This window comes from Pogona vitticeps, chromosome 3 (assembly GCF_051106095.1).
Source record: "Pogona vitticeps strain Pit_001003342236 chromosome 3, PviZW2.1, whole genome shotgun sequence".
Classification (NCBI taxonomy): Eukaryota; Metazoa; Chordata; class Lepidosauria; order Squamata; family Agamidae; genus Pogona; species Pogona vitticeps.
The window spans coordinates 145,422,534-145,437,527 of NC_135785.1; the positions used below are offsets into that span (position 1 = coordinate 145,422,534).

General features: G+C 37.8%; 1 protein-coding gene across 5 annotated transcripts in view; it reads left to right on the forward strand.

The window, feature by feature from the left end:
* Nucleotides 1-8,057, forward strand: part of SCEL (sciellin) — a 93,246-nt gene extending 85,189 nt beyond the window's left edge. For all 5 annotated transcript variants that reach the window (XM_078390806.1, XM_078390807.1, XM_020783560.3 and 2 more), the window contains 3 exons: nt 1,337-1,445; nt 5,244-5,346; nt 6,205-8,057. In XM_078390806.1, the coding sequence (XP_078246932.1) occupies nt 1,337-1,445; nt 5,244-5,346; nt 6,205-6,221 (229 nt within the window). In that variant the 3' untranslated portion in view covers nt 6,222-8,057. The remainder of the gene's footprint in view (nt 1-1,336; nt 1,446-5,243; nt 5,347-6,204) is intronic.
* Nucleotides 8,058-14,994: the final 6,937 nt, after the last annotated feature.

Sequence of the window (14,994 nt, forward strand, 5' to 3'; positions counted from 1 at the left end):
GAGAGAGAGACTTTATTTGTTTTTAGAAAAGAGGGTGAAACCCCCAAAAAGGAGGTCGGAAAAATTAATCTGTATGATGAGAAAGAGGAGCAGGTGGATGAAAAAGAGATGTGTTCTAATCCGATGGGTGGATATTTAAAACAGGGAAGTGGAAAGGCAAGGCTGAAAGGGAAACGAAATGTTGATTACAGACCAGACATTGATTGGCTTCAGAGGCAGAACATGACTGATAGAGGAATAACCTCAGCAAACCAGAGAGAAAATAGCCTAAAAAAGTTCTATAGATTGCATTTTAAAACTAGTAAAAAGGATGCAATTTAACTTTAGGTCTATAATGCTATGTGATTTGGAATTCCTGGCCCGTGCATGGAGTTAAGATTTATAAATTTAAAAGGGGGGAATGTTACTTGATGAATATAACAATAGAAATTATGGATTGAGAGGCACACATGTATAAACAAAACTGATGTGATTTATACTGTATACTGCAAGTAATTTCGACTATGTTTAGAGTCAAATGGCAATTGAGAATTTCTAACTATGTAATCTGAAATTTTTATTATGAATATAACATTAGAAATTGTTGATTGTAAGGCACATATTTAGAAAACAAATATATATGAATTGTAACATGATTAAGTATACAAGGTTAGATATATACGTATAATATCTCCATTTTCTGAAATACTGATGGCATGTGAAATACTCATATGAAATACATGTATGTATAGATGTACTGTATATTAGAGTGAACATAGTACTGGAGATTATTCAATTATAAGGCACTCACATAGAGATATTAAGCACATATGAATTATAACAAGATTATGTAGCTAAGGTTAGATAAATATACCTTCTGTTTTTGTTTTTTCTTTCTGAAATGCTGATTTTTCATGATGGTAAAGCATTGATATTCTGAGATATAATTGGTTAGCCAAGGATGTAAGAGAAAGAACCTATTGAAAAATCAATCACTAGAATTATTATAACTTTAGGATGGTTTATATTGAACTAAATTTTTAAGAGCAATAAGGTTGATGCAGTCAGATTTATATAAGGGATAATATTGTATGGAAATGCCGCCACCCTGCCTATATGTGGGTTGTTTTTGTTGTTGTTGCTTGTTTTGTGTGTTCTTTGTTAGTTTTGTCTGTTTATATGTGTGATTAAAAAAATGCTCTGCTTGATGAACCACTGTGCAATGCTAAGAATATCTCAGTGTGGTAGACACCTAGGAGGATGAGCATGGTGGAACTCCTCCTCCTCAGTGAAACCCATGTGCTGCTTATAAATTATAATACAACTCTTACAGTAGCTTGCACTCTTCTTACTACAGGGCCATCATTGAAAAAGAAATGTGCACTTATTGCCGCAAACCCTTGGGCACAGATGCAAAGATGATTCTTGACAATTTGCAGATTTGCTGCCATGCAACTTGCTTCAAGGTAGGAGCACATTTTCACTGACAATTGTAAAGGGTGTGTGGGAATTTGCTATTGAAATTGTGGACTATTTACACATAATTTGACTTGGAAAATATGTTGAGCTTATAATAACTGCATATTCTATATTGGAGAAGGCAAATCTATCACAACATGTTGCCAGGTGAAGGGTTCCTGTTCAGGATTCCAGCTAGTCCATGTTTTCTTTCTTTCTTTCTTTCTTTCTTTCTTTCTTTCTTTCTTTCTTTCTTTCTTTCTTTCTTTCTTTCTTTCTTTCTTTCTTTCTTTCTTTCTTTCTTTCTTTCTTTCTTTCTTTCTTTCTTTCTTTCTTTCTTTCTTTCTTTCTTTCTTTATTTATTTAGTTTTCTTTTCTTTTTGTACATAGTCAGCAGCCCATACTGTCCATGAATACTCTTTTATTTGTTCTTATCTATTTATTTAAAATATTTTTACTCTGCATTTCTCCTTAAAAGGGACAATATTTAAAACCTAAAAGCAGTCAGAATACGAATATTTAAAAGAATTAAACAAATACCACACTAAAAATGGTAAATAAAATCAACACCAAAAACAGATTCAAAGCAAAAAGGCACAATACTTAAAAAAACCCTCCCAGACAGCCAGTCACTGAGGGAAAGCCCTCCTGAAGATAACGGCCTTTGTCCCGTTGCAGAAGGATAGCAAAGACGGGCCCAACTTCACGTCCTGTTGGAGGGAGTTCCAGAGTCTGGATGTAGCAACAGAGAAGGCCCTCTCTCACATCACTACCAAATATACCTGTGAACGATTTAAGATTCCTGCTCCAATTTTAATTATTTTTTCCTTTGGATTTCTGCAGGCCTCCTAATAGATGTCTATCTTAGATGTGAAGGGGGCTGTTTTGACTGCTTATAGATTCACAAGGAGATTCAGTTCACTGTCAGTGTATATCCTATGCATAGATTTGTGGGCTGGTTTGGACATAAGACCAGAGGGTTTAAAATTACCATCATTTATACAAGCCTGTTTCCTTTCTTCTGTCTGGCATGATAATGAGGAAAAAAAATTAAAAGTATTCACTTATGTTTCTAATTAACAGCAGTTTGTCTACAAGTCCAGTCTAGGAACTGCAGTTAATTTTAATAGTTGTCCACCTGGCCAAACTAGATTCATAAACCTCACCTTCAAGTTCATTTATTTGCAGAAATCATATTTAAATCTAACCACAATCTGTCCGTTTGTACATAGCAACAAGCTATGGCTGATCTCATCATAGCTATGCCAGAAGACAAGAACATTAAGCAGCCTCAGGATCATTCTCACAATGCGTAATTCACTGTTGCATCTTTTGTTATCTTTGGTTCTCCACACAATAGCCATATCTGACTGACTGAAGACGAAAGTAAGGGTGTGCATTTTTGTGAGCATGCGTATTCTCCAACTCCCAGGATTCTCCAAGAATTCCCCAGGCATAATTCTGAGAGTTCTTGCTCACAAACATCCACTTTTCATTTATCCGGAACAAACCCTTATTTTCCAGGCTGCTTCCGGCCTATTTCCTGTACAGAAAGAAAACTGCCTCAATGCTTCCTGGGAGGCCAGATTTGTTGTGAGAGGTACAGTCTTGCTGTTCATTAGGTTGCATATAGGGTGCCCCTCAAAAACTACACCTCCTACAAAGACTTAGGCCTCCCAGCAAGCACTGAGGCAGTTTCCTATTTATATAGGAATTAAGTCCAGGGCAATCTGGAAGATAAGGCTTGTCCCAAGTGAACAAAATTTAAGTGTGCGTAGGTGTCTGTGGGCAGATGGACTCAGAACTCTGCCTGGGGGACTCTTGGAGAATTCTGGGAGTTGGAAACAAACAATCAAGTGCACACTCCTAGATGGAGGAGCCTTGTATCTCCAAGACAGACCACATGCTAGGCAGGCATAAAGAATGAGATTCAATTCCTGATCCTAATATCAACAGATAAACCGATCCGAATTGGGGGGGGGGGGTCAGTTAGCAGGACTGTGTGATACCTTCCGAAGTTGTTGCCAGTCAGAGTAGGCAGCACTGGGCCGGATAGACCAATGGTCTGACTCCATATAGTTTTAAATCTAACCAGATTACTTACTTTTTTAAAAAGGAAGATTATAGAATTTTGGCCACAGTTTTGTGATGGAGCCATTTCAACAAGATCCTGTAATTTTAATGAAACAGCTGGGTTTAAAAGCCAATGAGAAATCTTTACATGGGCTATTTAGCCTGGTCTATTAATCAAAGTTCTTAAGAATATCAAAAGGTGTTTCATCATTCTAAACTTGCACAATTACATCTACTGTACTTGACTAGCAAGGAAGAGCAAACAACAGAAGAGCCATTACGTAACGGCACAGTTACCTCATTTCTTTCCTAGTTTGGCCACAAACCAACAGAGAATTATTGAAGTCCATTGCTTTCATTTGGCTTCATTCAGTGCACTCGATTGTGCCTTGAAGCTGCATCAGAGATATTTCATGCCTCAGATGAAGCATAGTGTTTCGAAACAAAGTGGCTCTCCTAACAACTGGGATGAAAAGTGTAACTGGTCTATTTCAGTTTTGTACTCTTGGTCCTCTCATGTATATAATGGGAACAAGGAAAAAGGGAGAAATCTCCACTCTTCTTCAGGGGCAGCTTCAGGATTTCGATTATAACCATACCAGGAAATTGAAGGGTGCTCAGCAAACAGTTTAGCCTCTCCTGCATATGCTTTAGTCAAGATTCCACATTGAAATATTTTATTGCTGTACTTAAACAGCATTCTCCATGCTCTCTCAACTGGACACTCAATTTTATTTCATTACCAATTTATTAAAGAAGCAATGTCCTACTCTGCAGTAGTGGTCTCCATATGTGATACAGACAATTAAAGCAATTTAAACTATTATAAAAGGATGTAAAATAAGGTGATTGAGGTCAACAACTGCATACCTTCATCAATGCTGAAATATTCACTGGCCACTGTCTAATACCAATCTTCCAGCTGCCCACATGTATATATATTCATTTGTTGGGTTGGTCAATTTTTATTTAAACACAGATGGTGATGTTAAGTTAGGGGATTGGTGGCAGAGAAAATTGAGCAGTAATAAGCAGAGTAAGTGGACATATTCCACAGCCAAGATTTTCCCACTCCAAAAGGGAATCACAGTATATATTTGCAAATCAAATTGTTGAGCACTTGTTCAAGGAGAGGAAATATATCTTTGAAAAGGCCACAAGGACCCTTCCAAATTCCTTTTACTGCTAGCTCAGTGGAGAGAGCACATGGCTTTAACACAGCAGGTCCCTGAGTCCATCCATAGCACATCCAGCGAAGAAACAAGAAATGAGATACTACATAGTGGGTCAGGCATTTGTTTGAGATGCCAGCAAACCAACTCATTCAAAGTGTACTGGACTAGATGAGCAAATATGCCATCCTTTTGTACTCCTAAAATAAAGCATCGTTACCAACACCTTTAGAATTAAAGTAGTGTATAAGGAAGTACAGTATCAGCGTATAATAAAGATGAAAAGAACCCAGAGATACAGCATTTAAACGGATGTTGAATTCTGCAGATGACAGCCTAATGATCATAACCTCCTGCTGTGGCTGCTGATGACAATGATGATGATGGGGGTGATGATGCTGATAATTGGAAAAGTCATGCCAGGGGGCTGAATTTCTCTGAGATCTTAATTGCAGTCATACCTTAATGCTTATGCACTGGCCATGTTGTGCACATCACAAAGGTTGATTAACTTTCATAAATCAAGGTACAGTATCTGTTTAATTCTCTGTGTGTTTCAAGTGTGAAGTCTGCCATGGACCACTGGAAAACCTGAAGGCAGGAGACAGCATTTGGATTTACAGGAACACAGTGCACTGCACACCATGTTATGCTAAAGTCAAAGGTAAATTTTATGAGAGACACCTTGTAGTTTACTTTCTTGGCCATCTAGGGAGGTAGGCAGTCCAAAGTCAAATGTGTGAACCACTGCCATGCATGCTCCATTTACAAATCATACAGATACAAAATATAGGGGATTCTAGATGAATTTCTCAATTGACTGAATTAAGGATGCACATGGGGGAGGTGTTGGATTTTGTTTTTGTTTTTCAGATTTCCAATTATGTTAATTCTTTTCCCTAATACTTTTATAAACATCTAGATCGTTTGGATTTAGACCTTTCATTTTTCAGACTTCAGTTCATGCTCCAGAAATTTCTAGGTGAATTGAGCTTTATCTGCATTGATTTGCATGCAAGGCAAATAAGTCTGCAACCCCAAAATCAGATAAGGTGGGAAGAATACCTTGCAGAAAGAACTCTATTGCCCCAATCCTCTTGCTGGGAACTGGCCTTTTTCTGATCACCAGACTTTTTCTTGGCCTCCCAAAGAGATGCAAAATCATTTTACACACAGTGAAACAAAAACAAGCTAGAATAGAATAAAATTTGAATTCAGGATGAGTTACTTCAAATTTAAATTCCATTCCTCCAACCAGGATTTCTTCAATTCTTGACTGTAGGGTGCTAACAAACTTATTTAGATGACTATCAGAATTCACTTTGAATTTCTGATAATCTCTGTGTTTGTATGAAATCTGTATCAAATTGACAATATTCAGATTGCCTGTATGTATTTTAGATCCTATATATAAAACAAAAAATACTGTATGTACAATCACATTTCTCAGTGTTTCACTTTGTAAAGTTGCATACATTCTTCAAATAGTTCTCTCTGATTTATCATCTCTTTCTCTCTACAGCATCATGGGTCTACTAATCTTTACCTCAAATCAGATCGAGTTTGTTCACAGATGAAAAGCTATGTACATTTATCCTGAAAAATCATATGCTTTAAAAAAAAAGATTGAATGAAACATTCTAAGAATTATCATAAACAGGAGACACTTCAAGAGTGGTGAAAAATGAAACCATCTACGCCTTTGGAAGGAAGAAAATTTATAATGGCACATGCATAAAACATGTCTGTATTATCAGCAAGAAAAGATATTGACTGCATGCTAGTGCATGTCTACCTAGAAGCATGTTCCACTGAACGCAGTGGGAGATGCTTCTGATTAACACAGGTAGGATTGCATTGTGTGAACATATCTAATGAAGTCTTGACTAAATCCATATTCTGCTTTCTGTTCATAACTTAACAACTAGCTTATGTGAAAGAGCTAGATCTGACACCAGAGACAGAGCCTTAATCTCAGCTCATGTACGATGGCTCCAGTGCAGAGAAAATGAGTTGCTTTTCAAGCCCTGTTGAAATCAGTGGATCAAGGTTGTTGATACTTACTTTAGATCAACTTTTTCTCTGTACTGGGGCTAATTTTTTTTTCTTGGATTCTGGCCAATAATACTACATACATGTGTCCAAAAACTGGAGGACCAGAATAGCTATGGGAGTAGTGTGTGCAGCATCATAAGCTAAATAGATCAATATTGTTACTGGGCTAGAGGCTGGGAAAAATCACTGTCTTGGACTCTATATCTCGAGAATCCTCGAGCCAGTGGAAGTTGTAGGCCAAAGAATGGACTTCTCCAAGCTCTGTACTGGGCTGAGTTAGGGTATTAGTTGGGTCTGGGCAAGGTTTGTGGATGGATGTTGGACCAACTGATGCCATCATGTGAGCAAGGGAGTTCACTAAAACTGGAGGGTGGGGAGGCGGAGAAAGAGAGAAGCAAGCAGGCAGAATGCCTTGAGGTTGGCAGTCCTTTGGATACTACCTAGGTATACAGTCCTTTGGCTTGGGAAAGTTAGCTACCCCTTTATCAAAATTTGCAGCCAGGTGCTACAATCTCAACTTTCTCTATGTCAGGAATAATTATTCCAAGGATCAGGCCCCTATTTTAGTTGTATGTCATATATTTTAAAACTCATTGTTTTAAAACTGTCATATCGAAATAGAAAACTCAGTATATGTGTGTGCATGTGCAACAGTATTTGTGTATTTCCTTTCTTATTTCTGAACTTACGAAAGTAATTTAGCCCTACTAGTGATAAGGACTATGAAGACGTTTCCTTGAATATAAAGAAATGTTGTAATGTTTCAAATATAAAATATGAAATAAAATGTAAGATAGACATTGGGTTTGGATTTTATGGTGGTCATGGATTTATTATGTTGGGAATGTATGGGATATAGTGAGCTCCAGAGTCATGTGCTCCTCTCTTCTCTCTGCACAATCACAAGGAAGCTTTTGGAAGTTTCACTTCCACTTTTTAAAAATAATGTCAGCCTCTCATTTCAGTGGAACTCAAAGCTCAGTCTTTATTATGGATTGTTCGGAACAACTGGCCAAAAAGGCTTCAGTTTGCTTCGTCTCCGCACCAACTCATTCCCATCACAATAAACCACTATTTATTTTTTATATCCAAATGCATGCATCAATATTACTGTTTAATGTATAGTACATTTGATCTATTGGTATACAATCTAGTCTTAAACATAATTCACATAGAAATAATATATCAGTTACTTAGTATGTCACATGGGAGGGGAAGGGAGAAAAATATTTGTTGTTTGAATTCTTGTATTATTTGTGTTGTACAAACTTGATTTTGTCTCTCCTGAATCTTTTCAATAAATGATTGATCAAGCAGGAACATGGAAGGTTATATTTTTCAAAGAGGTGAGAATATTTAGAGGTGTGTAGGTTGACCATCTACCAATATTTGTGAATATTTCTTAACTGCCATATGTGTGTGCGTGGGGGGAGAGGCAAGTAGAATCTTTTTTTTTTTTTAAATGAAGTTAATTCCAAAAGGGATAGGATAAAATACTGAAAACTCCAGAAATTAGAAAATACTCTGAAAGCTAAAAAATGGAACGGTTCAGTATATTCAGAGTAAAAGGGAGCTCCACCAAGCTACCTGCAAGTCATCAGGCACATGTTCTGATCTGTCAGACAAGGTCAGTTTTTAGAGATTCCCCTACCCCTGGGTCCAGCTTGAGTTTAACAGTATGCAAATGTCTTTGTTTATCTTCCAAGGACCAATTACAAAACAAAGCATGCTAAATGCAAGCTATGCAGGTGTTTTGGAAACAAAATTTGTTTTCACCAGTTGAGGGCACATTGCTTCTAGAAGCAGGCAGTCATCAAGACAGCTCCCATATCTATAACCATAAGGAGAGTTTAAAAAATGCAGGGAACCTTTCTGATTCCTACAAGGAGAAGATAAGGAGAACCCAGCTTAGTGAACCATCACTTTGAGAACAGTAGCTGACCGACTTCTGGCTTGATGCTGCAATGAGACAGCAGGAGGAGGATGGAGCTCCATCCCCTGGCTGAATTCTGACCTGTTTGGGACCCCCCCCCCGGGGGTTAAAACCACCCTGAAGAGGTGGTAAAACAGGGGGAGAAGCCTATCGATCACAGGGGGGGGATGGCGGTTACTCCCGTTTGACCCAGGAAACTCCCCAATCAATCAGCGGGCGGAAACAAGCAGCTGTATAGCTTGCCTGCAAGCTGTCGACAGCCAGCAATGGAGAAGTGATAAATCAGCTAATTAACATCACTGTTACCACTGGGTGAGAATATTTTTATAACTGCACTGCTTTATGACTATCCCTGTATGAGACAATCCATAAAAGAGAAATAGCACCTCCTATCCCCACCACTTATAGAGCAGTGGTGAATCTGGAGAGAGGAAAGAGAAGCAAAGAGACACAAAGAAAAGAAATTGGACATTAATTAGACATTTAATTATACTTCAAGGAAGGATGTTTGATATTATTTTGGCGTTAGAAACTTATGAAATCTTTCTCTTAAAATCATAATTAGCTAAACAACTCTGGGGAGTTAAACTGGCTATGTTATGGCTACAACTATCTACAGCGTTGGCAAAAAGCCCAGAACCTTGTACACTCTAGGGCAGTTTTGACTTTTCTTTTTTTTTTCTGACTGAACTGAAGTAGAGACAAATTAACCCTAGAAAGCCTAATCCTGCCAAAGTGGAATTTTTAAACTGTATCCTGGGTTTTGAACTTGACTGGAGCACAGGTCGGGACAGAATTAATACTGGAATGGATTGCCTCTGGGGCTGGATTACAAAAGACATCAGGCCATGAATACAAAAACCGAGTGAACTATTTGGTGAGCAAGTGTCCTTGAGCCTTCAAGCAGGGAAAACCCTTTACATCTGAGACTGGATTCAAGTTTAACCCTAAAGATGATCAATCTATTAAAGTGGACCTATGGAAGCAAGTATTGATAGAATTGGACTGATTACTTTAAGCAACTGGACAACTTTCACTTGGAATACAATTATTTGGTATCTGGGACATAATGCTACAACAAGGAAAATTTTGGGATGAAACAAAATCTACCCTTCAAGCAATTTTAGAAATAGTGAGATCCCACAACGAAGAGGCGAAATTATTCAGCAAGCAGTTAAGGAAGGACTACAGTCAACAGGAGACAAGAAATAATGAGCAAGGAAATGAGAGGGTTTGGATGATGTATGCCAATCAAAGGAGGGGCTCGAGGAAATCAGAGGGGGGAAATTAGGAGATCTAATTCTAACTCTGGAGCCGAGGAGAGTTTTGTGTGTGTTAAGGGAAGATAAGGGGACAGAACCAGCAGATTTAATTAAAAATAGCCCTGGAAGACCTATTGGAGATAGACCAAGCGCATAAAATGATCTCAGATGGCACAAGGGACAGCAGAATTTTTAGACAGATAGAAACAAGAACTGGAAAAAGACAAATAAGAGAAGGAGTTACTTAGAAAGATGAAAAGGGAAACAATATTAAGGTGGTGTTCAACGTTGAAAGCATGTATATACCTAACTTCTGGAATTGTAAGGGGCCATATCCTATATATTAGAAAAGGGAATTAAACTGAAATAAGGGATCACTAATCAGGGTAAAGGCATAACATGGTGATTCTTAAGGTAAATTGAAGCTAGATATGATGAGGTAAAAAAATAGCACTTAATGAACATACATTAGATATGATATTGATATAGACATGATAGAAAATGTGGAGACAGAAATGGCTAAACAATTATGTAAAGAAAATCTGTATAAAATGCTTTAGATAACATCTATTATGTGTTAGGAACCTATTTAGTTATTATTGGTATAAAATACAAAGTTCGTTGGTGAAATTACCTCAAAATTATATAGATTTGAAACTGGAATTACTTTTATTAGGCATGTTATTAGAAGATTTTGAGAACACTGTATACTATGAGTGCAATATTATGATATTCTGTTTCCCCAAAAATGAAACAAGGTCTTATATTAATTTTTGGTCCAAAAAACACATTAGGGCTTATTTTCAGGGGATGTTTTATTTTTTCATGTACAACCATCTACATTTATTCAAATACTGTCATGTCCTCTTCTTCTGGTTGCTGCACAGTGGTGGACGGTGGGGTTTCATTTAACTGGAACTTAGTTTTGGGGTAGCATCCAAAAATTACGAGCATCCTGAAAAATCATACTAGGGCTTATTTTCAAGTTAGGTCTTATTTTCGGGAAAATAAGATAGTATCCAATATTGTATACTAAAATACATACATGAATGGTTTAAATGCTTTAAAATGTATAGATTTTGAAGGGACAACTAAGAAGACATCAAGACACAAAATACAAATAATGGCAAAATACATGTTTATCAATACAGGTGATTTTCCTCATCTCTCTACCTTGCATTTAGTATGCTTTGTTTTACAGTTGGCCATTGGAAGGTAAACGTTGGGTTATTTTGCAAGGCTGACTGCTGAAACATATGTCCCATTGTGGAGGAAAAAAACAGGTTACTCAGACAAAATAAAATTTTTGCTTATACTGTATCTAGCTTGACACTGACTTTCTGCACCTCCCTCCCTTTCCCCATGTCTTCATGGGTGTGGAGTGGGCCAACCCCTTTCGCAAGGGTGCATCATGGCAGAAAACATACTAGAGATTCCTATAGACAACTTCTTTCAGAGCAGGCAGGAACAATGTGTTGAATATGCATAGTCCTGACAGCTCAAATTTTTTTGCTGTTAAAACAATAATAAAAAATTGGAGGAAACCTTATTTCAGGATCAACAGTGATTGGAGAGTATGAAGGATATCTTGATCCAGTATTTTTACATGGCAACTGATAAAATCATGTAGTATCTCTTATTCTTTGAGTTGCTAAAAATTAAGAGATATTTAGGAGCAAATTCAACATCACTTTTGATTCAATACCATCTGTACAATAAATGGGCCATGACATTTTCCATGGGAAGAGAGCAAGGCATGAACAGTTATGTTAAATTAACGTGTTCACTTATTCATCCTTGCTGAACAGCTGCAGCAATTGCACCATGTGTTTTATTGCTCTCTTTACAGATTATCTAAAAAGTGAGCCAACAACGGAAGGGTGCTTTTATGGATCCTGGAATGTATCAAACAAAAAGAAGGGACAATGATGCTTATATTTCTTTTTAAAAAAGCAAAAAAGGAATGTTGGGAGGGGGACCCCAGACTTCTCTTAAATGTCTCTATCTCTCTCTCTCGCTCTTTCACACACACACACACACACACACACACACACACACACACACACACACATCTGTTTTGCATGTCATTTGAGTAAAGTGTTTCATTTCTCTTTGATGAATCCTTTGTAGAAACATCCAAAAGAATGGTTTGCTGGCAGCTGTTTTAATGAATGGCTTGTCATGAGTAATATATTAATTTAGCCACATTGAGGAATGCACTCGTAAATTATAGGAATATCGGTGACTCATCAAATCCATTTTTCCAAGCACATAATGCAACCACTACCTCATTTTACAAATCAAGGGCACCATATGAAAGAAGAACTGGAGAACTGATCAAAGCTCAGCTTGTAATTCTCCCTACTACCTGGGACTCCCAAGAGGTGGTGGGGAGACAGGATAAGCCCGATAAATCTACACAGGAAGAAGTTTTCGCAATGATAAAAACCTTGTTTTTGAAGCTGATGTTCAAGAATAACCTGTATTCTTTACATTATATTTTGTATTCTGAATTTTAACCTAGTAATGTTATTTTTCATATGTCCAAAACAACTGGGGCCTCTTTGTATTTCTTTCATTTGTATCTTCTTTTGATGAGCTTGGGAAGGGTGTGTGAATTTATCTCCTAACCCTTCAGAAAGGGGGAAGGTACTGTATGTAAGACTGAGAAATAATACCTGGGCTAATCTGCTAGGTGCATCAACTCCTGCTTGGACTAAGGGTCCAAGAGGTGCTTGGCAGAAAAAGATCAAAAGGAGAGAAGAAAATTCAGCCCAATGAACAGAGCTGAGGGTCCTCTTATGAATAAAAATTGATTCAAATATTCAGTGTCAGATGAACTATATCTCAACTGCATCTATATTTCCGAACAGTAGGCATGCACTTTCTGTCTGCTATAGGTGTAAGTGTAATCAGAGTTTTGTCTCTGTTTTTGAGACTCGTTGGTAAACAGGAAGAGTGCTCGGAGAATGGAGGCAGGTTAATTGTACTGTCCCCATGTTAAGAAAATGAAAGGTAACTGCAAACCTGTCAACTTGACCTCAGTAGCTTTTCACAATGGTCTTGCTGACAAGCTAGTAAAAATCAGCTAGACAACGCTACTCCTAGATGGATTGGTAGATGACTGATGGACTTTACCTAAAGTATATTCATTAGCTACATACCTCTCACCAAAGAGGAGAGTAGTGGCAAGTGGTTGCACCCCTGAGGATCTAGGTGAAAGAAATAATACATGTAAAACAAGCAATCAAAATATGAGAGCAAGCACTTTAATTGCAGGTGCCAGAATGAACTGCATCAAATAATGGAAAAATACAAGTGTTTATACAAAGAATGAAAATATATTTTTTTAAATTGATGCCATGAGAAAATGAGGATTTGTAATCCTGTTGATTTCAGTGGGAAGTGCTCTTAAATATGATGAAATTTTGATTCAAACTCAACTACAATTCTATTCCCACTTCCTCAGGAATAAGCTGCATTGAATTGAATGGGACTTACATGCATAAGTCTGGAAATCATGGCAATTGACTTCTTTCATATTATGTCGAAATGTTTCGCTACTCATCCAAGTAGCTTCTTCAGTCTGAGGAGCTACATGGATGAGTGGCAAAACATTTCAACCTAAGTTGCCATGATTCAACTTCCAGATAACCTTGCCCGGATGACTGAGAATCTTCACAGATATACATGCATAAGATTACATTGTTAATTTATTTTGAATGGAAGTTCACTAGAACCTTAACATTTTTGTAATAATTACCTTATTTACAAATATGCAAGAAGAGTACAGTGGAGAAAAATAGCCTTTCCTACATTAGGTAGCAGATTATCAGAGATCAGCCTCTGCACCAAACTACATCTCCAGGTTGACTCCACTACCACATTAAAGTTATTTTGTTAAGCCTCAGATTAATAATTAAGGGACACAGAAATGTCCAAAGAAATCAACATATTTATAGCAATCAGAATGACATTACAGTAATAAGCATTATTTAAAGACAATGCAATATATGGATTTTTTGTTAGATAGGAATGAATATGCTAAGGCCCAGTGCGATGCAGTGGACAGAATGACGGGCTAGGACTCTAGAGAACAGGAGTCAAATCCCTGATCAGCTATGGAAACTTACTGGGGGTGTGGAACTGGTAAAACCACTCCTTAAATATCGTTTTAGGTCAGATAAAGGTAAAGGTAAAGGTTTCCCTTGACAATTTTTGTCCAGTCGTGTTCGACTCTAGGGGGTGGTGCTCATCCCCGTTTCCAAGCCATAGAGCCAGCGTTTTTGTCTGAAGACAATCTTCCGTGGTCACGTGGTCAGTGCGACTTAGACACGGAACGCTGTTACCTTCCCACCGTGGTGGTACCTATTTATCTACTCACATTTGCATGCTTTCAAACTGCTAGGTTGGCGGGAGCTGGGACAAGTGACAGGCGCTTACTCCCTCACGTGGATTCGATCTTACGACTGCTTGGTCTTCTGACCCTGCAGCACAGGCTTCTGCGGTTTAGCTCACAGCGCCACCACGTACCCAGGTAAAACCACTCCTTAAATATCTCACTTACCTTGAAAGCCCTGTTAGGATTCTGACTTAATGGCACAGCACACATACAATAAAGAAGATATAATGAATATTCTTGATGCCTCCTCTTACTTCTCAGGTTATAAAGAATTATTTTCTTCTGATCTTTGAACACTGATACTTGAAGGGGGAAAGGTTTGATGAAATGCATTTTCACACCTAGTTCCAGATGCAGGCAATCTAAATCACTGAAGAAGAATTTCTTGGGAACAACATATTTCAGGCAGAGAGCCTACCAGTTACATGAGTACCTTGTCCCCAAAGTGGATATTTGAAGCTATCTTCTTCAAAAGTCTGAGTCACTTCTGCCCTCAGAAGAGCCATGCATCCTCTGTTGAACTCCACTGTTGATCTCCTTATGCTGAAATGATTTAAGTCCAGGAATGCAAAGGGGCTGGGGCAACGAGAAGGAAGTAACACTGCATAAAACCTTATGCACATCATCAGGCAGCAATAACCAAAATTCATCTGGGGAACA